Below are 23,584 nucleotides of genomic sequence, written 5' to 3'. Positions count from 1 at the left end.
TGTGCTATACTCTAAAGCTCACTATTTGAACACTGTTAAAGAAAAGGAATTCTAACCTAAATTAGTGTGTTTGTTATTCATGAAAATTTGACAAGTCCTATAGAGTACTGTCATTGTATGGATCATTTGGTCATGTAATTATAGGGATGAATGTTGGTGTGTTAAGGATTTTATTCATGTTGGTTCTGATAAGTTTAGAAATGTCAACATAACTGTTTTGGAAAATAATATGCAGCTGCCCTTTGGGAAACTTAAAATAAATGAAAGACATGCCAAACCCTGAATTTTGTCAAAAGATATACTTTGTCACAATCATCTTCCAAAATGTGCAAAAAGCTAGACTTGAACTCAGAAAATCTGAATTCAAGTTCTGGTTTTGCCACTAACTTGTTACACAATGCTGGCAAGTCACCTGACTTCTTTAAGTTTGTTTCTTCATGTCTAAAATGAGGTGGTCAGATGAACTTAAACATAGATCTAGAATGACAGGTTTCTGTCTGCTCCCCACTTGGGCTCCAGGGTCAGACAGAATGAGTGGTATATGCCTGTCATTTATCAAATATGTCTTGCAGGGACTTAAGGTGACTTATTATATAATTATAGCATTCCATGATTTTATGGTATAAATTTGAAGAATTTCTAAAGAATATGAAATCGTGAAGATACAAATATGTGCGAGCGCATACACACACGCATAAAATGAGATGTCAATTATTAGGTGATTTTTACATAGCTCCCCTGTCAGAAGTGGGGAGAGGGGAGCTTTACAAAACTGCTGTCCTAAATCTATTGGATTAATCTACCTTTCTACTGCAGAATCAAATGTAAGGAAACAGGACTTTTTAGAATTTTCAAAAGCTATTTCCATTGAGATACTTTGTGATAAGCAAAAGCCCAGTCTACATAGCTCTACCCACACATATTTATTCACATTAATGAAGGACTAATCTAAGGCAACTAATTTACAACTCAGATATATATTTCCCTTTACTTTCTTGAAAGATAAAAACACACTTGGACATGTTAGCATTAGACCAACTAGGCTTTTCTTTTTTAAATTAAATTTTATCTTCGCTCACTGGGCTAGCTAAAATTGCTCAATGCAGTCCTGGTTTGCCATTTTCCATCAATGTCTTGTTTTACAACATCTTCCTTTGCACCTCTTTTGAAATCCTCCTTTACTTTTCACTCGGTTCCCTCTTCCCTAACCAAAACAGTTTTTGCTCCGATTCAGCGCCCTTACCTGACGGACTGAATAAATGATTATCTCCTGGAGGCAGTTATATTTGAAGAGAACACCTTTTTCTAAACAAACGTCTAATTGGCCACAGTTCAGGCCATTTAACACTCTCACTAGATTACAGGAGTTGCCCATGTTCCTTACAGCACGTACTAGGTAATAGTCTAGCACAGTGGTCCTTCAAACTTTTAAAGCTATAGAACTCTTGCTTCAAACAAAATCAGACAGCAGTCCAGTATGTAAAAGAGATAAGGACTAAAGTACTCTGGCTGAAACTGGGATAGGGATCCAGAACCTTCTTCTCTCTACCAGTCATTGCTGTAGAGGCACACATCCCAGGACAACCCTGGGAAAAGGCCAGCCCATATTCTCATAGCAGTGCCCACACCAAAAATGAGAGAATGGGTGATATGCAAGCAGATAACACTCTCCAGTCACCTAAAGGTGCCTATAGATGTCTATTGCAATGGTAAATCACATTCATGCTTTTAACACTTTGAGAATGCATCAAAGTGAGAAGTGAACAGAATAAGCAATTTAGATTTTGCCTATTATTCTCTATTTCTATCTCATGGTTGAAACTTTGGCGTGTTACATTGTTGTGTTGTTAAATAAATATGGTCAACTAAATGTCAGTATTACTATAACTAGCTCCTTCAATAGAACTGGTTTTCCCCATATTTGGGTTTTCCCTTACTCAAACTTTGAGTTTAATCCAATCACCAAAACAATTGCTTTCTCCTCTGAAACAAAACTTACAGTGGTATTTTCCCAGCAGAAAAGATTTTGAAGATGGCCTCCAGAAAGACCACCCAGATCTACTTTCTGCATTTCTCACCCTGCAGGCAACTCTAACCCAACACTTCCCAAACTCTTTCCCCTTCCCCCCAAACATGTCCCTCCTCCTGGTTCATGGTTAAAAATTTTGCCATCTCACCATTCACAAAGCTAAAACCCTAGCCACCATAAAAACAGCACCATTAAATTACTAGGGCTCTAAGCGAGGCATGTTATATAAATCAGGATTTTTCAATTTCAGCACTACTGATGTTTGGGGCAGGTTGATTCTTTAATGGGGGGCCGTCCGGTGCATTGTGGGCGTTTAGCAGTATCCCTGGTCTCTACCTACTAGATGCCAGTAGCCCGACTCCACCCCCTTCACGATAGAATTGCCAAATGTCTGCTGGAGGCAAAAATTGAGGCCACTAGAGAACCCCTGATGTGGACTATGTCTTTATTCTTCACAACACCCCACAAAGTAAGTATTGTAACTTCATTGCACACTATGCAGATGTGAAAACTGGGCCTCTGAGAAATGAAGAGACTTGGCCTAGGTCATGTGGATAGGATGTGGCAAACCTGGGTTCAAAGTACCATACATACTGTCTCCCCTTCTCTCTGGCCCTCTGGTGCTCAGTTTCCCTTGTATCTAGTTTGTTATCTAACCATGTTAATGTTTCACTTGGAATGTCTTGATTCTCTCCCTGATTTCTATTTCCCAAGCTATTGCCTTAGCTCAGACCTGTGTTTCTTTCCTAGATTGTAATAACTGGGCTCTTAATTTATCTCCCAGATTTCAGTCTCTTTGTTTTTCAATCTCCCTTTTACATTGCCAGCAGAACTAGCTTTCTCAAACAGATGTTATCACATAAATGCCCTGTTGAAAAACCTCCTGTGACTTCCACATACCTATAGAAGAGGTCATGAAAGATGGTCTTGGGACCAGCAGAATCTCCTGGCAACTTGTTTGAAATGCAGATCCGTGGGCCTCATTACAAACCTATGAATCAAAAACTGAAGGGTTAGGGCTCAGAAGTCTCTGTTAATCCACCCTCCAGGTGGTTCCGTGGCTCAGTGAATTTTGAGAACCCCTGGCCTTCTTGCGAGAGCTCTCAGCCTTGGGTGCTATAGAAACCCTGACTTCCTTCTACCTAGCGCCTTGCCCCTACCTTCTCCCCTCCTGTCCTACGCCACACACTTGCTCTCCCTTTAATTTCACTCTTTCATCGACTCTCAAGCCTGTATTTCTGTTCTAAACACCATACTATAGCGAGACTGTCCAGCTCCTAAGTGGCTCGCTGGCCTGGGGCTTGGGTCCTCCAGTTACACCACCCCGCCTGGAGTTAGTTACACGCCTTGTCATTTTAAGTCAGAAACCACTGCTTGTCCCCTTCCTCGTGAATTCCTGTGCCTTTTGTGGCTCATTCTCCAATGTTCCCTTCCCTTGAATTACTCAGAGGGCTAATCTCTAGTCTGCCTGAGCCTCCACTGGCTTTCCACACCCTCCTGTTATCTCACTCCTCCCATGGAGGTATTAGCATCTGTTTATCTGTTTCCTAGAATACAGCTTATGTGAGAGAAGAGCCGCCTTCTATCATTTTTGGATAGCCAGCATTATGGCAGTGGTGATCAACCCAGCACACATCAGAAGCATCCAGGAGCTTTTGAAAAATACCCCCTAAGCGTACAGACGCAGAATCTTGCAAATCGGTATTCTAAAAGATGCCCCCACTGTAGGCGAACCACTGCACAGTGCCTTGCACAGAGCAGGTATTTAGTCACTCTTTCTTGAATGCCTGATCAGTTGCTTAGCAAGGCTGCCTACCCCTCAGCCTGCTTCTCCAGTTTTGTGTTTTCTCTGCTTTTGATTTCACTTTCCATTTCCGTTCCCTGGGAAGAACTTGCACAACAGTAGTGGGCGGTCATCACTGATACAGGGGAATTTCCGTTTAGATGATTTTAATTATTGACCTAATCTCTGGCATCTGAAAGTGAATGTATTGTTCACAGTCTCAAATGTCCTGCAGTAACCTCAAACTAGGGTTACCTGTTAAACAGCCTCTAAAGTATCTACTATCAGGATCCCTGACACCTCGCGGCTACTCACTGACAAGGTGTCAAGGCTGATCAGTTACCTTTACTATCCTCTGAGGTTGCTTGTGAGATTTTAAACCCACACACCTGTAGAGGCCAAGCCAGCTTAGCCCGGCAGGGGCGGGCGGGGCGGCTGAACCTGCGAACCGGTCAGGGGGCGCCTGCCTGGAGCAGGAACCGGGAAGTCCCCGGGGCGGGAGCAGTCTGCAGCTGGTGACAAGAAATCGAAACTCCGCTGTTAAAACCTCTGCCCCTCTTCTTGAGGATCGCATCTGGAGACTCGCAAAGCGTCCCAGCCCGCAAGCCTCCCGCAGCGGCGGCGGCCGGGACCCGCGGGCTCTGCACCATGTACACGCGCAGTAAGGTGGTGGGTTCCAGGCTCGGCGCCTCCGCCGCCTCCGACCCAGCCCAGGACCCCACTGGGCAGCGCCCCGAGCCGGACCCGCTGCAAGGCCCCAGTCAGGGTTTGGAGGCGGGCCCCAAGCGCCCTTCGCAGGAGAGCCTGGAGCACGCGGGCCCGACGTGGTAAGTGTTTAACACCCCGCGGGGGGTGGGGGCTGGGCCCTGAACATACTCATAGGCACCTCCTTGATCATTAGACTTCGAAACCACAGGGGCCCCAAAACAGGGGTTTTGAGAGAAGGAAGGCTCATTTGCCTTAACAAAAGCGCACTTATAAATTGAGTGTGCCAGTCTGCGTTCCTTTACTAAATATCAGAGCCCCCTTGCCTTTCAAAACCACTGTTCTCCTGATTCTGGGGCCTGGCTACAGGATTGAAAGACGTGGGTGTGTAGAAACTGCCTGGGCCTCTTACTAATTTTCCAGGTATCTCCAGGACTCATACTCTGAAAAGTATCAAAATTTTTTTCCTTCCCCTTTAAAAAAATCGGTGCCTTAAATGGTGTATCCACATCAGCTGCAAGACAGGGGGGAAGAGGGAATCTGATATGGGTAGGTCCGCAGGCTGCCTCTGGGAGCAAGCCTGAGTCCCAACAAAACTCCAGGTGAAGTGAGGACCAGAGGAGTGACCCTGAGAGTGAGGAAGTGACTGAGTTTCCTGTTACTTTCTCATGTTGAGGAGGGCTCCATACAGGTACTATTTACTCTAGATCTTTGACTCAGGGATGACAGTTGGTTTTCAGGAAACGTTTATTATGCAGATTGTCTGGGGTGCTCTGTTTCTGCCCAATGGAATGAGCTTCTGTAACTCAACAGTAGGGTTTGTGGAGACATTCTTGCTTTTGAAGCATTGCCTCTGTGAATTGGGACTTTCCAAATGGTTTGCTTCACTTTTAGTTTCCCTTTTCATCAACTAGTCACATAAAAGACAATGGTTGCTAAGGAACAACATACAACCTTATGACCAATAAACACATTTTCTTTCATAAGTACCAGGCTTTTAATATTATTCAGTTTAAGGTTACCCTTAGTTGGGGTGGATTATCTGGGTGACGTCAGTGAGAGATTGCTGCCCCTCTCTCCCCCTCCGAATAACAGGTACCTTGCCACAACTAGAAGCATATTAATTTCAAGTAACCTACATCTCTATAAGCTGTAGCATTTAATGTAACAGAGGTCGTGGACATACAATTTCAGGTTGATGATAAAAACACTCTACCTGCCTTTTTTCCTATTAAACAGCATCTACTTAGATATAATCATTTAATTACCAGCTCATCTCTCATAAACATTAGCAACTGCATCTATCTTTTTTTTTTTTTATGTGATTGTAAATTGCCCTAGAATCTTGCTGGATCAAATTGCTCAGAAAGGGGCAATTGTCTAATGAGTTATTGAGACCTCAATACCTGAAAACCTCACTGCATACTATTTTGTGATTGCTAGGGTTTGCTAATAGACCATTAGAGAATACCTGGGACAGTTCAGTTATCTTCTACAGGACCCTTTTATTTACGTATTTTCATGTGAACCAGTTGCAATAAGCAGAGTGTTATAAGGTACATTCTCTTTTAGGTGTTTAACATCAAGGTCTTGTTTGGACCACTCTGAATTCTTAGATCTGCATTGGTCACTTATGTCGACTGATTATTCTCATCTGTCTCCTTTAATGGAAGTGGGAAACCAAGGAAAATGGTTGCATCGCAAATAACATCTCAGTAAAAACAACAACAAAAAGCCATTAAGAAGATTTGAGTTATTGCTTTGGAGAGAAATTAGAAGCATTTTCTGATGGAAAATTAAGGAAAGGGGAAGAGAAAATTAAGTGCTGAATCAAGCTTCATTTGCGTACTCTCAATATGAGCTTATTTATATGACAAAGCCTTGAAATCTGACCCGGTATCCTCTCACATGTCCATAAAGGAAGCCCCAGTGTGGGCAGGGAGGATGGGCTTTGATGTCTGGCAATATCTTGCCCTATCGGGGGTCACCTTTCCGGTACCTTGACGTGTTCACTAATCAGGAAGCTCCCCAAACCTTATTGTTCAATAATTTTTATTCACGCGTCATTGCATAGGCATAATTGATTAAACCACTGGCCATTGGTGATTGAATTCAATGCCCCCGAGGTGGAGGCAGGGTGGACCTAAAAGTTCCAACCCTCTGATCATGTGGTTGGTTTTTCAGACCAAACAACTCCCACCCTGAAGCTTTCTAGAGGCCCACATCAGGAATCACCTCGTTAGCATATCATCAACACTCTTATTACTTGGAATTCCAGGGAGTTTAGGAGCTCCAGGGATAAAGACTACTTATTTTTTATTATACCACAGAAGTTTAGCCTCTGTGGCTGCCAAGGAAGCTTGCTCTCAGATCTCCTTCGAAAGAACTCACTGTGAGTTGCATAGTCAACTGACAGCCCAGCTGCCACCCTTTTGGATGCATCACATCTTTTCTTCTGAGAGCACACTTATTCTGCATCTTCCAGCCGGTGTCGGAGCATTCCAGGGTACTCGTGCCAGCCCATTCCTGGCCCATGTGGGACTCCTCTTTGGTCAGCTTTTGCCAGAAGACTCCCCATGGATCTATCTAAGATTTCCTCAGAACAGTGTAGCAGTCTATGGCTCTTCCTTCTCAATCCTGTGTCCCTTTTTCCTGCGCGTATTCTCCAGGCTTTCCCTGCCTACTGCTGTTAGTTTCCCTTTTATCCCTCACTGACATTCCACCCCCCCACCCCACCCCAGTACATCTCTGCAGGTCTAATCCTTGATGCATCTTGATGTCTGCTTCTTGGAGAACCCAGACAGATGACACAGCCCTTAAGATGCACACACACCCCTGACCACACAGCGTAGACACTATGTTCGTGAACTGGGGAAACCCTCTCTTGTTTCTTATTTCCTCCCTTGGGGCTTAGGGGACGTTCCCTAGCTTTCTTACTCTAACTTCAGTACTTTTCACAGCTTGTTGTGCTGCATGTGGGGAAGGAAATGACCCTGGTAACTGACGCTTTTCTTTTCCTTCATCCTCAAACTCTCAAAGAAGAATGAGAGTGGGCTTGGTAAAACCACTTATTAGTAGCCACTCCCTGGTTCTCTCTCTTTTCCCCTTAAAGAACACTGTGGTACATTCGTATTAAACATTTTGTAAATGTAAGATGGGATATAACGTGGGATATATGATAACCTAATTATTAAGCTATAGTACTAGTTCAATTGTTATAAACACCACTATTAAATTGTTGGGTATATTCTGAACCCTGAAGTATAATTTCTTACGTATAAAACAGATGATGAAAAATTTGTTCAGTCATTCTTGACTCACCTTGTTTGAATCCTAGCCACATGAAATAGTCTTAAATGGAGTGCCAGTTTTACAAACTTATGAGAACCTGGAAAAACTGCTTTCACTATTTCTTCTTCACTGCAGTGCTCCAGGTTTCTCTTCTGTCTCTTCTTATGACTGTGAGGAAATAAGCTTTTGCCTGTGGATGCTAAATGGCATGAAAGCATCAGGCCATTACTTCTCCCTGGAGACAGAACTGAATAATGCCAAACCTACTTTCGTGCTATGAAATAATAGTACATAGGAAGGGAAAATCTGTGATTGATTCTGATGAAACTCTTCTTATGACTCAGTATAGATGGCTATTCATTAGGGGACTCTTAAACCCAATCTCCAGGCAAGGCTCATAAGCATTCAGAAAGCTTGTAAAACAACAGATGGTATTTAACACATACTATCCTGTTTCCCTGAAAATAAGACCTAGCCAGACAATCAGCTCTAATGCATCTTTTGGAGCAAAAAGCAATATAAGACCCAGTATTATATTACATTATATTATATTGTATTATAATATTTTATTATATTATATTATATTACATTATATTATATTTTATATTGTATTGTATTATATTATATTATATTATATTATATTATATTATATTATATTATATTATATTATATTATACTTGGTCTTATAGTAAAATAAGACCAGGTCTTATATTTTTGCTCCAAATGACACATTAGAGCTGATGGTCCAGCTAGGTCTTATTTTTGGGGAAACACAGTATTTAATGAATTTCTAACTTAATGATAAGGCTCGATGAGCTGGGTAGGTGCCTCAGTGATTACCAGATTCTATTACCAAATCCTACTACCAAACTAACCAATAGAGCTCTGCCTAGTTGACTTATTTTTGAAATGAGAAATGTAATGAAGTACGGCAATACTGTGGTAGCACCAAGTGAATCAGTTGTGACCTGAGAGAGATTAACTGGGTCCTCCGAGAAATGAAAGCCAAAATAACAATAACTGGAAATAATGTCTAACTCTTAACCATGCTCTAGACCTTGCGCCTATTACATACATTGTTAAATTTTTTCTTCACAATAAATGTGTTGCTACTTTGTAGAAAAAACAAAACAAACAAACAAACAAACAAAAAAAGTCTTGAGAGATTAAATATTTCCCAAGGTCTCAGAACCAGCATTAAATCCAACTAAATCTACCACAGTCTGGATCCTGAATGTGACACGGGGCTGGAGGAGGGAGTGACGGTGCAGGTGGCTAATTTCCTACCAGCAGCCATATTTTCACATCAAGAAAATAGAACTTCTGTTGGCTAGAGGTACTATAGAAGCAGTATACGATATTTGTTTACAGTTTTTAAATGATTGGATAGAGCAGTAGTTCATAGTAAGAGCAAAGTTTCTGTGGGGTCCTCTTTTCTACTTTTCCTAAATGACAGCTCGGTGGGCTTGCATTAGAGCAGTTCTCGAGTGTCACTGTCTCTGAGCAAAACCTAAACCATTTACTGCCTTCCGATGATCTTTCAGACTTCTGACCATTGCCCAGAGTAAATGATTCATTTGATATTCACGACCCATTTCATGTATGGGTATGTATGAGTTTACATATAACTGAAAAAAGTTCGCAAAACAGTTTTCGCTCTTACCATATGTGATAACACTCTTGACATTTTCTCTTCTTATTCACTAAAAATAAACTTTCCATTAGTGGCTTACCACCTACAGTTTGAAAAGCATAATTCTATGCATGGCAGAAGAGATTATTGGAGTGAATGGAAAGAGCAGGCATTTTGGTTTGATTAGATCAAATTTACCCTCCTGTTTATGTAGGAAGGTGTACATTATGGTTGTTTTTAGAATGAATTTCCAAGTCTTCTGCACTAGATTCCTCTCCTTATTATGATATGCATTTGCAGTCTGCCAAGTCTTGGGAAGTAATCATTTTTGTTCAAATACAATATCATCAAAAATGAGCAGGCATTTCTCAAAAAGCCTTTGACAGCTGAAATAGTGAAACAATAAATCAACAGTACGATGAAAGCTTGAAAACACATAATACCTATAATAACCAGTAGACGCATTGCAGAAATGAGAAAAAAAAAAGAAAAAAGAAACTTAGTTCAATTAGGCATTAAGGTTCCTTACTACAAAGTCAGTAGAGTGCTGTAAGGTTATACATATTCTTAAGGTTAATTGCATCTATTCAGGATGTATTTGAATCTGAAACAAAAGCTTAACAGGAAAAAAGAAATCATCAAAGGGAGAAGACTGCATTTGAAGGGTCTATTCTATATCAGAGAATCAACCGATGATGGCTCCTTTGTTCTGTAATGTTTATAATTTCCCCCCCCCCCCAAATATGAACACTTAAAAGACAATCCATTAAAGCCCTGTAGAAAAACGGAAGACATTTACTATCATTAAACCTGAAGAGCTAGTGTCGTACGGTGATTGTTTTAGTATGGAATGAGAGAGCAGAAATGCTGGGCTACCTAACCTTGTAAGAAAATCTCAGCCCCTAAATCTTTAAATATTTCCTCATTTAAAAAATCTTTGGAATATTTTTCCTTGACTGTGAAAGTAAAGCTGTATCTGCTTATTATAAACACTTCAAAGTCCTATAATTCCCATCCTTAGAAATAAACACTTCGAAGAGTTTGATTCAAAGACATTTTTATCTTTAATGTGTAGATTATGCTCTTTGGCTCTTTATGCCAAGTAGAGAGTCTCAAGGTCATTGTGCCCTTTGATTTCCACTGCCAGTAGAAGGCAACGGGTAGAAGAAGATAAGTACTCTTTCTAATCATTATTTTAATATGTAATTGCTCTTTACCATACAGGCAGATACTGGTTTTCACATTGGTTTATTGTCTAGTAGTTGTACAAGGAAACAACTCTTGTTCTAACCACTTAGTGTTTGATAACACCTTTGATGATATACTCTTTCCAAAAAAATGTTTACCTGAATAACCAGTCATGAGGTAAATCATCATTTCCTCAAATTCAGATTGTGAGGCATTCTAAAAATTTCCTAAGTTGATTTACCTGGTGTAATAGTCAGGGTTCTTCAGAGAAATGAAACCAATAGTACATATACCGTGTTTCCCCGAAAATAAGACCTTGCCGGACCATCAGCTCTAATGCATCTTTTGGAGCAAAAATTAATATAAGACCCGGTATTATAATATAATACATTATATTATAATATGATATTATATTATATTTATGATATGATATGATATGATATGATATGATATGATATGATATGATATGATAGACCTAGTCTTACATTATAGTAAAGTAAGACCAGGTCTTATATTAATTTGTGCACTGAAAGACGCATTAGAGCTGATTGTCTGGCTGGGTCTTATTTTCACAGAAACACGGTATGAAAAGACTTAGTATAAGGAATTGGCTCACATGACTATGGAGGCGGAGAAGTCCCACAATCTGCTGTCTGGGAGCTGGAGACCCAGGAAGGCCGCTGGGGTAGTTCAAGGCCTGAAAGCCACAGAACCCCCAGTGTAGAACCTACTCCAAGTCTGAAGGCCTGAGAACCTGGAGCATGGAGGGCAAGTAAAGACCTCGGTCTCAGCTCAACAGTAGGCAGAGTGGTTTCAGCCTTCCTCTGCCTGTTTGTTCTATTCATGAATGTCCTCAGGGGATTGGATGATGCTCACCCACCTTGGGAGTTTATCGATTACTGAGTTTATCGATTCAGTTGCTAGTGTGTTCCAGAAACACCCGCATGAACACATCCAGCAGTAATGCTTAACCTGATATCTGGGCATCTCATGGCCCCATCAAGTTGACACATAAAAATTAATCATCACACCTGGACTCTTCAAAAATGTCACTCATAGAGGCAGGAAGAAAGTCAGGGACACTGTTTAGATTCTAAAGAGACATGTCAAACTACAGGAGGATGTAATCCTTGATTGGCTCCAGGATGAGGTGGGGGGAGGGAAGAATATAAAAAAATTGGAACGTTAGAAATTTGAATATAGACTGAATATTAGACAATATTATATGAATATTAAATTTTGTGGGTGTGACAATGTTATTATGTCTAAGTAGGGGAATGTTTTTGTTCCTAGGCGATACATGCGGAAGTATTTACAGATGATGTGTCACGACTCTGCAGCTTACTTTCATATGCTTCAGAAAAAATAAGAGAGAAAAAGTGAATTTGGCATAAAGTAGCAATTAGCAACTATAGGTCAATAGTATATGGATTTTCATTCTACATAATATTTTAATTTTGCTCGTAGGCTTAAAATTTAAGATAAAAAGTTTAGGGAAAGTAATTTAGATAATATCCTAAAGTTCATTGTGCCTCTCTCTTTTTTTCTTTATTCTGGAATCTGGAGCAGTTAAAAGAAATCTTGTCATGGAACTATAGACTTAAGATTTGTGCAGTTTACTCTAGTAATATTACACTCCAACACATACTTTAAGGAAAAAAGTCTGGGGTCAGAACCTTGCTTGCTTTCTTTTATAGGGGAAAACTATTTAGTGATCTTTAATGAGATGTTATTTATCAATATCATTTTGTTTCATGTCATGGTTCTTGTTACTCTTGTGCACAGAACACAGAAAAGAATCAGGAATCAGGATCTAGATGTTCGAGGGAAGAACCAGGAATGTAAAAAGACAATCTGATAAACTAAATTACACATAGTGTGGAAGGAGATGCAGCAAAGGGTTCAGTCACTGCATGAAAAATGACATGTGCTAGTGAGTCAGGCCTAGGTTCTATGTCCACATATAACTCTTGACTCTACAGTTGGCTTTTTGCATCCGCAGATTCAACCAATCACGGATCGAAACAGTATTTTCAATTCAAGGTGGGAATCCATGCTTGGGAATGCAAAAATACTATTTTGATCCACAGTTGGTTGAGGTTGGTTGAATCCTCGTATGCAAACGGCTGACTGTATTTATTGAAAAAAAACAAAAACAATCTGTATATAAGTGGACCCAGTCCCAACCCATGCCATTCAAGTTTCAACTATGTATACCAAACCGTGTGTCCTACTGTGGAGTTACCTCCACCTGAAAGAAGAGCCACTTTTTTTTTCTAATTTGCATCAAGATACCATGTCTCAGTAAGCCATAGCCCTGCGTGGAGGTCCTGGTATGGATGAGTGTGTACTTCTTTCTCATGTCCATTAAGGCTTCCTATGAACAAAGGCTCTGATGACCTGAAGATCTCTTGTTTATCTTTTCCCTTGGGTATCTACTCAGCCCTCTAACAGAAGCCATAAGTTATAAAACTAGCCAGCTTCCCATCGGCCTCCTGGGTGTGCAGACACTGTTTTGGGCTCTACATGTTCTGAAACCAAAGAGAATTCATGAGCCCTTCCACACTGGAGATTGCAGCGCTAGGTCAAGGCTGGTGCAGCAGGCTTAGGGGTCAAGGATGATTTACTCAGCACGATCTTGTCATTTTATATTTTTCTTGGAAATATGGTCTGTTTGGAAAAGAACTCTTGGAAACCTGAATGCCTCAAAAGTTTTGACTTATGTTGGCTAAAAATGGTAAGTTTCAGATTTCTTCATGAAAGATCATATAGTAAAAACCAATGTAGAAAGTCGTATCTGGAAAATGAATCTCTATCCAGTGTTTTTGATTAGCCAAAAATCCTTTTTTTCAATTTCACTCAAGGATAAGATTTTCTTGAACTATGAAAACCTCAAACCATTTTTTTTTATAGGACAGTAGATGTTATGTGTCTCCTATTCTGCTTGAAATTATGTTAGTACAAACACAATCTACCCCTTTCTGAATTTTGGTTCTTGACTGTGTTTTTCTTTATTCAGTCAAACCAGTGTTGTTCTTAATTAGAAATTTAAATTACATCTGCTGCAGTTTTTGTAGACACCAGGGGATATATCTGTGTAATCCTTTCAGCCAGCCAAGCTATTTTTCATAACTTCAACGTAACATTTTTTTCTAGAGTGCTTATTGATGAGACCTTATAAAAACTGTGCACAAATGTATGCAAGACAAGTAGTTGTGTGGCTCAGGAGAGAGCTCACAAGGAAAACATTTCTTGAATATGTTGTATTTATTTTTTTTATGGAGCAGGAAAACATGTTTCTCTTTGTCTCGTGCTATTCTTTCATACGTTCTCCTTTAGTATCTCGCTGGTATGTGCTGTTGGAAAGTGAAAACAATCTTACAAATTGAGATATTTCATTAAATTTCAATGAGGTAATTAAGGAAACTCATTTTCAAAGATAGACATTTATTTCAGTAGCTGGCGTGTTGCTTAATCAGGAAATGACCAGAATACTAAATCCTAAAAGGCAGGTTGGGCTTTTGTAGGTCAGCAGCCTTGAGAGTCAGGCTGTTGGAAAGGATGGCATGGAGGTGAAAAGAGCAGAGGCCCCTGCTGTGGGTGGAAACTAATTGGCTGAAAACATGAATAAGTTATCTTTGTTATTCATGTCAAGGAAAAGCTAAGAGAGAAGGGACAAATATCTGTACTTACCAAGGACTTATGCTCTGCGTTATGATAATAAAAAATAAAAAGCAGTTCCTTATTTAGACTTAAGCTCTTCTCCCTATAGCAAGGAAGAGGAATAGAAACTCAATTACTTAGCATTGCTTTCTTCTGAATATTATGTGTCAGATTTGGCATTTTCAGCCAATAAAATATTGCTAAGAAGGTGGCTAAGAAAGTCTCTAGCATAAAATATTTATTACTGGGACCACTGTCCTTGAGTCTGGGATTATGTTTAAATGGTTTCAATTAAAAACCTCTGATTTCAGAGCTAGGCAATTCTTCCCCTTTGTTCACGGCCCTGTACTGTGTCTGGGTCTCAGCAGCCCACACACATTGGCCGTAGATTGATTCCTAGGACTAAAGATTCTAGTATGATGTTATCGGACTTTGAAATTAATCAGATTGGATATCGTAGAATAAAATCTTTTACCAACAGATCAATTTTACTTTCCAAACCTTTTCCAAAAGTTTCATAAGAGAGACAGACCCATAGAAAATTCTCTAGGAAACTCATCTCAGCAACGTCCTAGCAAACAAACACTCTGCCATTTTCAGATCCTGTCTTTTAAGCTTCAAGTTGCTATTCTTCTCTGAAGTTTTCTATCCCGGTGGAGTCTCTGACTCTCCTCCATCTTGGATCTGTGGCCACTTCCTTCATATTTTACGCTTTCTACGTGGAGCTGAAAATTTAGCTGCAGACGCCCAGCTGGTCCAAGTCAGAAGTCCTGGGTTTGTGTCTCAGCACTATTGCTTAATCAATCTCATGAGCTTGGGCACAGGACTTAACCCCTGTGTCTTTGTCAGTGGTTTATTAATCCCTAAGCTTCCTTTAGTCCAGATGTTTGACTAAACACCTTGATCTACCTCAGTGGTTCTTGAAGTGGGGTCCCCAGATCAAGCATATCAGCATTACCTGGGACTGTTACAAATGCACGTTATCAGACCCCACCCCTGACCTACTACCTGAGAAGCGGCTCTTACAAACCCTCCAGGTGGTTCTGCTACACACTAAAGTTGAAGAACGACTGATCTGTAGTGTAGTCACATCCCTGGTCTGGTGAGAAGCCCCATACCACAGTCCTAGTGGACACGGAGGATTGTGCAGTCATTTCATGGTTGGCATTTAAATCCAGTATGTCATGTTTCATCTTTAAGGCTCTGCAGAATGGCTCACTATTGCATCATATTCGGGTTTGCAGGGTACTACCTACAGAATCGCAGCTCTCCAGCTCCTATAAAGTGCTGGCAATTTAGTGAAAAATCTTTCTTAGGGTGAACAAAGGATATGCAATGGACAAGGGATTAATTTCCAGCAGCGGCCTCCTAATTTTGTATTCATAACGTTGTATGTATGCTGGGCTACACATGCAACGTCTGCTAATATACATTAGGTAATTGGGCATCCAGCAACCCCATTTGTATGCAAAGGTGGTTGCACACCTCCCATTTACAAGTTTAAAATTAAAGCCCAGTTTGAGGCTGGCTGAAGTTTCGCTGCTGGGAACATAAAGCGATAAGGAAGAAATGGCTTCTGTTCATCAGCACTTTTGGCCTCTACTGTTCAATCTTTGCTAATTTGTCCTTTGAAATTGTACATTCTGTGTTGAAGAGAGAGACTTCTAAGAGTATAGAAAAACCTACATTTATAAGCTGATGTGTTTATCCACAGCATTCCCCCAACACTGCAACCACACATATGCTGCAGTCTGCTGCTGTGTTGTATTTTTGCTCTGGGAACTATTTATGCTGTTGTGGGACCACATGGATCGTCTCAAAGAAGAGACACATGGCACAGACTCACAGCCTGGGTCTCGACATCGTTTCATTTCAAGTCAGCTCATGTTCATCAAGCCGCGACTTTGTGCCAGGCAGTGGGTAGGCACAGATCAATTAAGTTCAGTTTCTGCTCTTAAAATATTTTCTGCCCACAATGTTTTAAAAGCTTCTGGATATCTCTGAGTTGAATACTTTTGCGTAAACGAAGTCTTCCCTGATACCAGTGTCGCAAGGAGAATGAGAGACCCAGTGGGTCCATTCCTGGAAGAGTCAAAGCCCCAAAGCACAAGACTGTGGCCAGTTGGCCCCTCAGATGGGTCATCAAGGAGACGGCTACATTGCAAATGGCTCGGATTCCCAGATTGTGGGAACAAACAATGCATGAGTGTTTCTTGCATTCCCTATGAGGATCACATGGAAGAGAATGCCAGCCTAAAGCCATTTCAAAGGGACTTGCCCATGGGGCCCCTGCAGAGACAGTTTACCAAGAGCTAACTGAAAGGGTCACTTGTCACTCTTCATCAATTGCTTTATGTTCTGTATTTGGCCATGTGCATTTGTTTTATTTTGACAATGAGACTGTAAGCGTCTGGAGAACAGTCCTGGGTCTTAAGGCGATCATCCATAGTACATATTTGATGGTGATGATAGTAAATACAGCCTATTAGTAGACACCCAACTGGTCTAAGTCATATACCACCTCTTTGAGGTGCTTTGTAGGCATTAGTAATTTCTCATGATAATAAGCAATTTTTTTCCTCTCATTCTAGCAGAGGCGCTTACACCTTGATAGCACCAAATAAAGACCGAAGAGATCAGATACAAAGGAGTACGTATATTTATTCATCTAATATTCAGAAAACTTGTCATTTTCTTATAGAGTACAATTGGTTTTCTTTGGTTTGAAGTATTTTATTTTCTGATTTGGATATACTTACCAGGTCTCATTAAGTGTTTTTCTTTATTTAACTTTAGCAGTTTTAATTATAACTTTTAAAACGATTCTATTGTTAATACTTCCAAATTTGTTTCTCTATGTTCATAGCAGAGCTCATAGCACTATTGTACACCTCAGATTTCTGTTGGGCTCAGACAAATTCACGCCTATTGCCAATAGACCCACCTCATTCTTGTAAAGTCGGGCTGACTGCAGATATTTTTACCGGACTATGAATACTTTGGAATAGACAAGTTATATACTTGAAATAATTATGTACTTGAATATGCCCCATTCTTTCTAAATATGCCCCATCCCTTCTGAATGGAATTATTTTTTTAAACCTCTGTGCTCCCATAATTTTATAACTATCAGAGGCTACACTCAGCTATTTTCATTTGTGTACAGTAGGTAAACACACTTAACATTGTTGATAGGTTCTGCGACTTTAAGTGAGGCAACGTATAATGAAACCAATTTTACCATAGGCTGATTGATATAAATCAGAACTAAGTCCCTGTCGTATCCCATCAACGTTATGATGACCCATTATCGGAGGACATGCTATACTTCTCCCACACTGTGCTCATTTTTGTGTTCCTTATAGCAAGTGGGTGTACAACATGTCTAATTGAAATATTACGGTAAAATAAATGCTGTCGTTTCAAGTTACGGCATTATGTACGTTAGAATTGCAAGGGGAACTAAAGATTTAGTTCACAAAGAAGTTATGAGGCTTGTTCAAATCAACTGAGGTTCTGTGCTCCCCTTTATTAGAATTTGGTGGGAAAATTAATTTCGTGACTAATGATGGACTAAGGGCACAAGGAAAGCAACTCTGTAAAGGGTCTCCACCAGACAGGTGCCCCCTGGTGGTAAAACTGGGTCAGTGCAGACTGTGATAAATAGGCAGAGTGGGCACTGCCAGCGGTTGACCAACAGAATACCAAAAATGTTTTGGCATCTCACACGCTTTTGGTTTAAATACTTAAGCCTCAATGTGATCTGCATTTTTAGAGGTGTTTCAGAAAGTTTTTGTTTTTCTCTAATAATGAAAAAATATAAATGGACATTTGGAACAAACAGGTCTCATGGAAGTACAAATCTAGTATCTCTGGCGCCCCCTGCTGTCACTCAGAGTGTATGCTTGGGGACTGAGCACCGCTGTCCCGAGTGCCAGGAACCAGAGCAGGTTGCCCGCCGGCAGTGCAGAAACATCACTCCCTATAGTTTCAGTAAGCTTGGGGGAACATTTGAAATAAAGACTATGGGCATCAGAATTATCTGGGGATATGTATTTACCTATGTGCAGAAAGTTCTTCTTGACACGAGTATTCCAGTTGTGTAAATATTCCCTATAGCAAACTCTTAAAATTAATTTGATAGAGGGTTTTAAGAATGCCAGAATGGGAAGAAAAACTACACGCCTTTATTTTCGTAGGAGTTCAGGTTGTTTTCCAGATTTGAACCTCCTGTGCAGACTCTTGGAGAAAAAGTGTCACGGGGTGAGCCTAGGGTGACTCGGGGGGGGTTAGGGCTGAATGGTGTCTTCCTTTCCGGGGTCTCTCGTGCCCACATGTAGTTAAGTGCCCTCTGACGGTTGTTTCTTATGCTTTAAAGGGACCCTTTTCCTTTCTACGTTCTAATAATTGATGATTTCGTATTTCCCACATGGCTCAGTTGCTGAGGAAGAGCTGGAGAACCTGAAGAAATGGAAGGAGCAGCAGAGAGCGAAGCCGGTGCACCTGGTACCCACGCCGCTAGGTAAGCAGGCCAGCTGGCTCTCTGAACAGGGGAAGACGAGGCCACCCATGGGTCCCGTCAGCACCACGCCTCGGTCTGTCTTTGCATGTAGCTTATACATTGTTGGGTCACTGGGCTGCTATGCATTTAAAGTTGTAAACGCTTAACTACTCCAGTATATTTTTGTTTCTGATTTTCTGCAAGTAGCAAACATATGATGCCACAGTTATACAGGAATAAAGTGATGGCTTAATTGCCAAACAATTTAACGTCCCTTAGATGATCAACTGTGAAGAAAGCTTACCTGGGGCGCTGCATATGCTCTGTCATAGCACTAGTCAGGATGGGAGTAAAAGCTGTCACAAGCATATGAATCACGGTGCTTAAATACTAATGGGGGAAAAATAAATGGAGAGTTGATTTCAAAACTAAGATGGGAGTGAGCTGGGGACCCAGGGGTGGGTATAAAGAAAAACGTCACCTGTGTTTTCATCCTACAGATAGACCTTTGGGTCACTGGAGTACGTGCTGCCTGTGTGATGAATTGTCTGGGCTGCCTTTGCCTGGTGTTTGAATCATTCAACAGGGAGGCCACCTAATGAGAATCATTCAGTCCTTTGTTCCCTTCTCTTAACAGCAGCTAAGGACTTGAAGGGCTGGGTACACAGTTTCCATGGATTTAATACAAATATGTTAGTTAATACAAACACGTCTAGTATCAGGACTCGCTTACTGTCACAATAATTTTAGAGAGAGAGATTTCCAGCCTGTAGGTGAAAATAAGCTAATTTGGAAATCATTCATGAGTGAAAGTAATAGTATTGTCGCCGTCACCTCCCTGTATTTTATGAAAGGGGATTCTCTCAGGTGTCACTTTTATACTCAATAAACCAGATCAGAGGGGTACAACCAGGAAACAGCTTTTTCTGTCCTAACTGCCCCCCCCCCCAAACCAGCTCTGTGGGACTAGTTTTTCCCAAGAAATTAGTTCTGTTTGGTCTTTTCAAATAAGAAAGTTGTTCAGCCAATTTTAGGCATCAGACAGTGTCATTTCAGCAATTACTGTTCAGTCCTAGCTTCTGGTCAAAACTATTACTAAGGGAGATTAAAAGATCTTCCCTACTCTAGCCCAGGTTTATTTGGGAAGAAAGCTAGCGATGGAAACAGGGCATAGCTGAATTCTTCTCGATTGACTCCTCTGTTCCCAGATTCTGACCCCCAACCCCAGGGTCAAAGGGAGAAGGGGAGATAGGAGAGGTAGGGTCTGTAGTGCCCCGATTCCGGTTTCTTCAAATCTAGGTATATGCTTACTGGGCATTCTCCCCGCTGGGGCTCTTGGAGTTCTCACATGCCTCCTTGCCTGCCATTCCTCTTTCACCTGATTTCCCTGGTGATAGACTTTCCTGCTGGCATGCTTGGCTTCAGCATTGGCTCTGGTAGGTAGGCTCTCTTTGTAGGGTTCCATGGTTCCTCTAGGTGGCCCACATGGGTAGGTCCCTTTAAGACAGCTTTCAGTTGGCGTTCTCCAGACTGGGAATACGGGAAACACTGGTTCATCCTGTCTTCCCACAAACTCTGAAAACACAGGCCATTTGCCTTGCAGCTACCTCTTCTCGATGACCCATCTGAGTAGCCAACTGACAAGAGCCTTTAGGTTCTGACTTTTCTAGGCGTGGATCCACTAGGTCCCTCCCTCTCTTGGGGACGTAGATTGACATCGCCAAGTGATTTTCATTAAACCTCTCTTGTTCATCTTGATGTGAAGCTTCCTCCTTCCCCAAACACAGAGAAATGGACACAAAGACATCTTTCCTCTGATTTCTACCTCCCTTTGACTTATTCAATTTCTTTTATAGGCTGAAGGTTGTTGCTAGTTAAGGTTCCCCAAACTGGTTCAGTTATCCCCCTGAAGGTCCTGCTTAGGGATCTTGCTTTGGAATTTGGAACAGTTGGTGCTTATCGTCTTGTGACCTTAGTTAAAAGTGAGCAGTCTCATTTTTGACATATGTAAGAATATCCAAAGAAATATGTGTGGGAAGAGGCTAAAAGGTAGAAAAGAAAATTCTAGAGTGTATTAAACTTTCAGATGATCTTTGAACAAAACCTGTAAATGCTTAGACTTTTGAGTTTCTCCATTTATTTTTATTCTCAACTCTTCCCCTATTCCTCTACCCCTTAAAATATTGGAATAGTGGAAGGAGATACTGAAAGGGGCTGTAACATTAGGTAAAAGCTTCAGTAGCCCTCCCTGTTTCTTTCCCATTCCACATCCCCACAACAGAGACTGAAGGGCTGAAACCAAAGAAACTTTATATGTCTTTTGGGACCCAAGAGAAGTCCCTATGGTGCCTTTATCAGTACAATTATACAAACTATGGTGAATGCAAATTGTTTTAATGTATCTTCTGTGAGAGTGAATCTTTCAGAGAACTGACACTTTTAGTGACCAAAATACCAGAGAACTATTTCAAAGGGATCTTTATAATACACACACCAAGCTTGCATAAACACTGAGGAATCCCTGAACAGCAATTCTTAGATGATTGTCAAGCCGCATGGATTTCTGGCCCAAATTATTTTTGGTTTAAAAGAGAGCAGGCAAATAATCTAACATTCATATTTTTCTACTGACTACCTAAAGAATAATAAATAATGTAGACTGACAGTCAATTACTAACAAGAATATTCCCATTGTATTTTTGAAAACTGAGTTATAAAGACTACATATCTGTCTAGTGTCAAGAGTCCTGAGGGTTTCTTGAGGTTTGCCACTTGAATATAGATAGGGCAATAGAGGAAGAATGATTCCAGCAGCATTGATCATTATCTTTATTAGGTTAAGGAACAGTCAGTCATTAACCTAATAGAATTTCCAAGACAGGCACTATTTCTTATAATTTAGCATGGACCTTCAGGTATGATTTCAATCTAAATGAAAAGTTGAATACCTACACGACCGAAAAACTGACGTAGGATTGTCCTGTTCTTTTAGGAATAGGGTCTTATCTTTCTGTCCAGCTCTGTTTCTCCTTTAGGTAATTACCATTCTTTAATGTCTTATGAAGAAAACTGGTTATAAAACGGGTTATATCCTTATTTCTAGAGGCATGAAAATGTTAAAGAAACTCATGGTGTAGACTTATCATGGATTAATTACTTTTTGATGGCTGACATTTCAGCTTAACATTCATGTTTCACCTCTGTGATGTTTTTTTGCCTTAGGTGGATGCCAATCAGAGACTCAAGTCAGGCAGAAACAGCAACTCCAACTGATGCAATCTAAATACCAGCAAAAGGTCAGAATCTGTCTCTTGGAGTTTAATTTTGGCAAGGAATTTGAGCACCAGCACTTTGTCGTAATCGGGAAATAAATATAGTAACTTAACCAAAAGCATAAAACTTTTAAACCAATTGCAAAAGGAAACTCGCAAAATCAAAGAAATCAGGAAGTGAGAAGTGAAGAGATAAATATCTAGAATTCTCATTCAAGTGATATATTAGGCAGCAGGACCCCTGATTAAGGGATTTTTTTTTTTCTAGTTTAAGTTAACTCGACCATGTTTGAATATTTTGGTTCCAACAACATGGATTTGTTTATCCTGTAACAGTTGAAAGTATTACCAAGGGGAAAAAAAAAAAAGTTAAGATGCTTAGTGAGTTTTATAATCATGAAAAATTATCTGCCCATCTTTCTCCTCCCCAACCCAGAAGGTAGGGGGAAGGGGGAGAGACAGAGAGACAGAGACCAAGGAAGAAATACAAAGAGAAATTTCATGGGCAGGAGAAGTAACCTGACCGTTCTCTGTGATTTGAGTAGCTTGAAGGGCCAACATATAATCATGGCGACATACAGCACAAACTATACTGTAATTCGTGTTCCAGAAAAATAGTAACTGGTTTTTGTCCTCTGTAATCTTCATACAATTTAGCTAAAAAGAGAAGAAGCTGTAAGACTCAAGAAGGAGGCTGAAGAAGCTGAAATCCAAAAAATGAAGGCAATTCAGAGAGAGAAGGTAAGACGGTGGAGAGGATGATTAGGTGACATTCACTGAGGCTTCCTACGTGCCAGGCTTTCTTCTAGACACGGTCCCTTGACAAACTTATTTAAGCCTCATAGTAACCCTGCAAAGTATATGTTATTCTTATTACCCAAGTTCTCAAATGAGGAAACAGAGGGTAGAGTGCTTGCTGAAGGGCTCACAGCCGGTTAATGAAAGTAAGATTCGAATCCAGGCTGACCGGCCTCGGAGCCACAGTTCTTAGTTCCCACACTTTCTTGCCTCCCAGGCCAGGGATCAAAGCAGTTGCTGTATATTTGGCTGTAGGGCAAAGCAGTTAGTGACAATAGCAATTAGTGTGCACCACCATATTTGTATCCAAATATTGACTTTCCCAGGGTGATGTGAGTTAGAACATGCTCTCTTACTGAGAAAAGAGAAAGCATGCATTTGCATTTCCATATTAGTGATATGATCTATTCTAAGCCTCCGAGTGATGTTTTTAGTTTTGATATTCATTCTGGGACTGGGGTGGGGGAATTTCTCAAAATGCTCATCAATTAGAGAAGAAGGAAGAACGCACTGTTACTCTCCCCACCCACTCCGCCTACTGCCATTCCCCACAAAGTCCTAAGTTGCGTAGGTTTTAAGTGTTGGAGGTTTAGGATCAAGGGGTTGACTCATGATACTGACGACCAAGTATGACACGTGCTGTAGGCAGAAGTCATGAAAACACAATTCCTGTTCCTGCTGTCTGTCTGCCCGTCTGTCTGTCTCTGTCTCCCTCCTTCCT

General features: G+C 40.7%; 1 protein-coding gene across 3 annotated transcripts in view; it reads left to right on the top strand.

Annotated features, from left to right (window-relative positions):
* Window positions 1-4,025: 4,025 nt before the first annotated feature.
* EPSTI1 (epithelial stromal interaction 1) overlaps window positions 4,026-23,584 on the top strand; it is a 73,245-nt gene continuing 53,686 nt past the window's right edge. Inside the window, exons 1-5 of one of the 3 annotated variants that reach the window (XR_016019240.1) lie at window positions 4,026-4,639; window positions 16,884-16,942; window positions 18,731-18,814; window positions 22,016-22,089; window positions 22,723-22,806. Coding sequence is in view for 2 of the 3 variants with exons in the window: in XM_088793013.1 (XP_088649139.1) it covers window positions 4,461-4,639; window positions 16,884-16,942; window positions 18,731-18,814; window positions 22,016-22,089; window positions 22,723-22,806 (480 nt within the window). In the remaining variant the exon portion in view is untranslated. The remainder of the gene's footprint in view (window positions 4,640-16,883; window positions 16,943-18,730; window positions 18,815-22,015; window positions 22,090-22,722; window positions 22,807-23,584) is intronic. The other 2 variants (XM_088793013.1, XM_019749815.3) reach the window with 2 other exon arrangements.

Source organism: Rhinolophus sinicus, chromosome 16, assembly GCF_057876585.1.
Source record: "Rhinolophus sinicus isolate RSI-liver-muscle chromosome 16, RSI-T2T, whole genome shotgun sequence".
NCBI lineage: Eukaryota > Metazoa > Chordata > Mammalia > Chiroptera > Rhinolophidae > Rhinolophus > Rhinolophus sinicus.
Note: the sequence above shows the minus strand (reverse complement) of the source record. Positions and strands in the feature narration are given on the sequence as shown.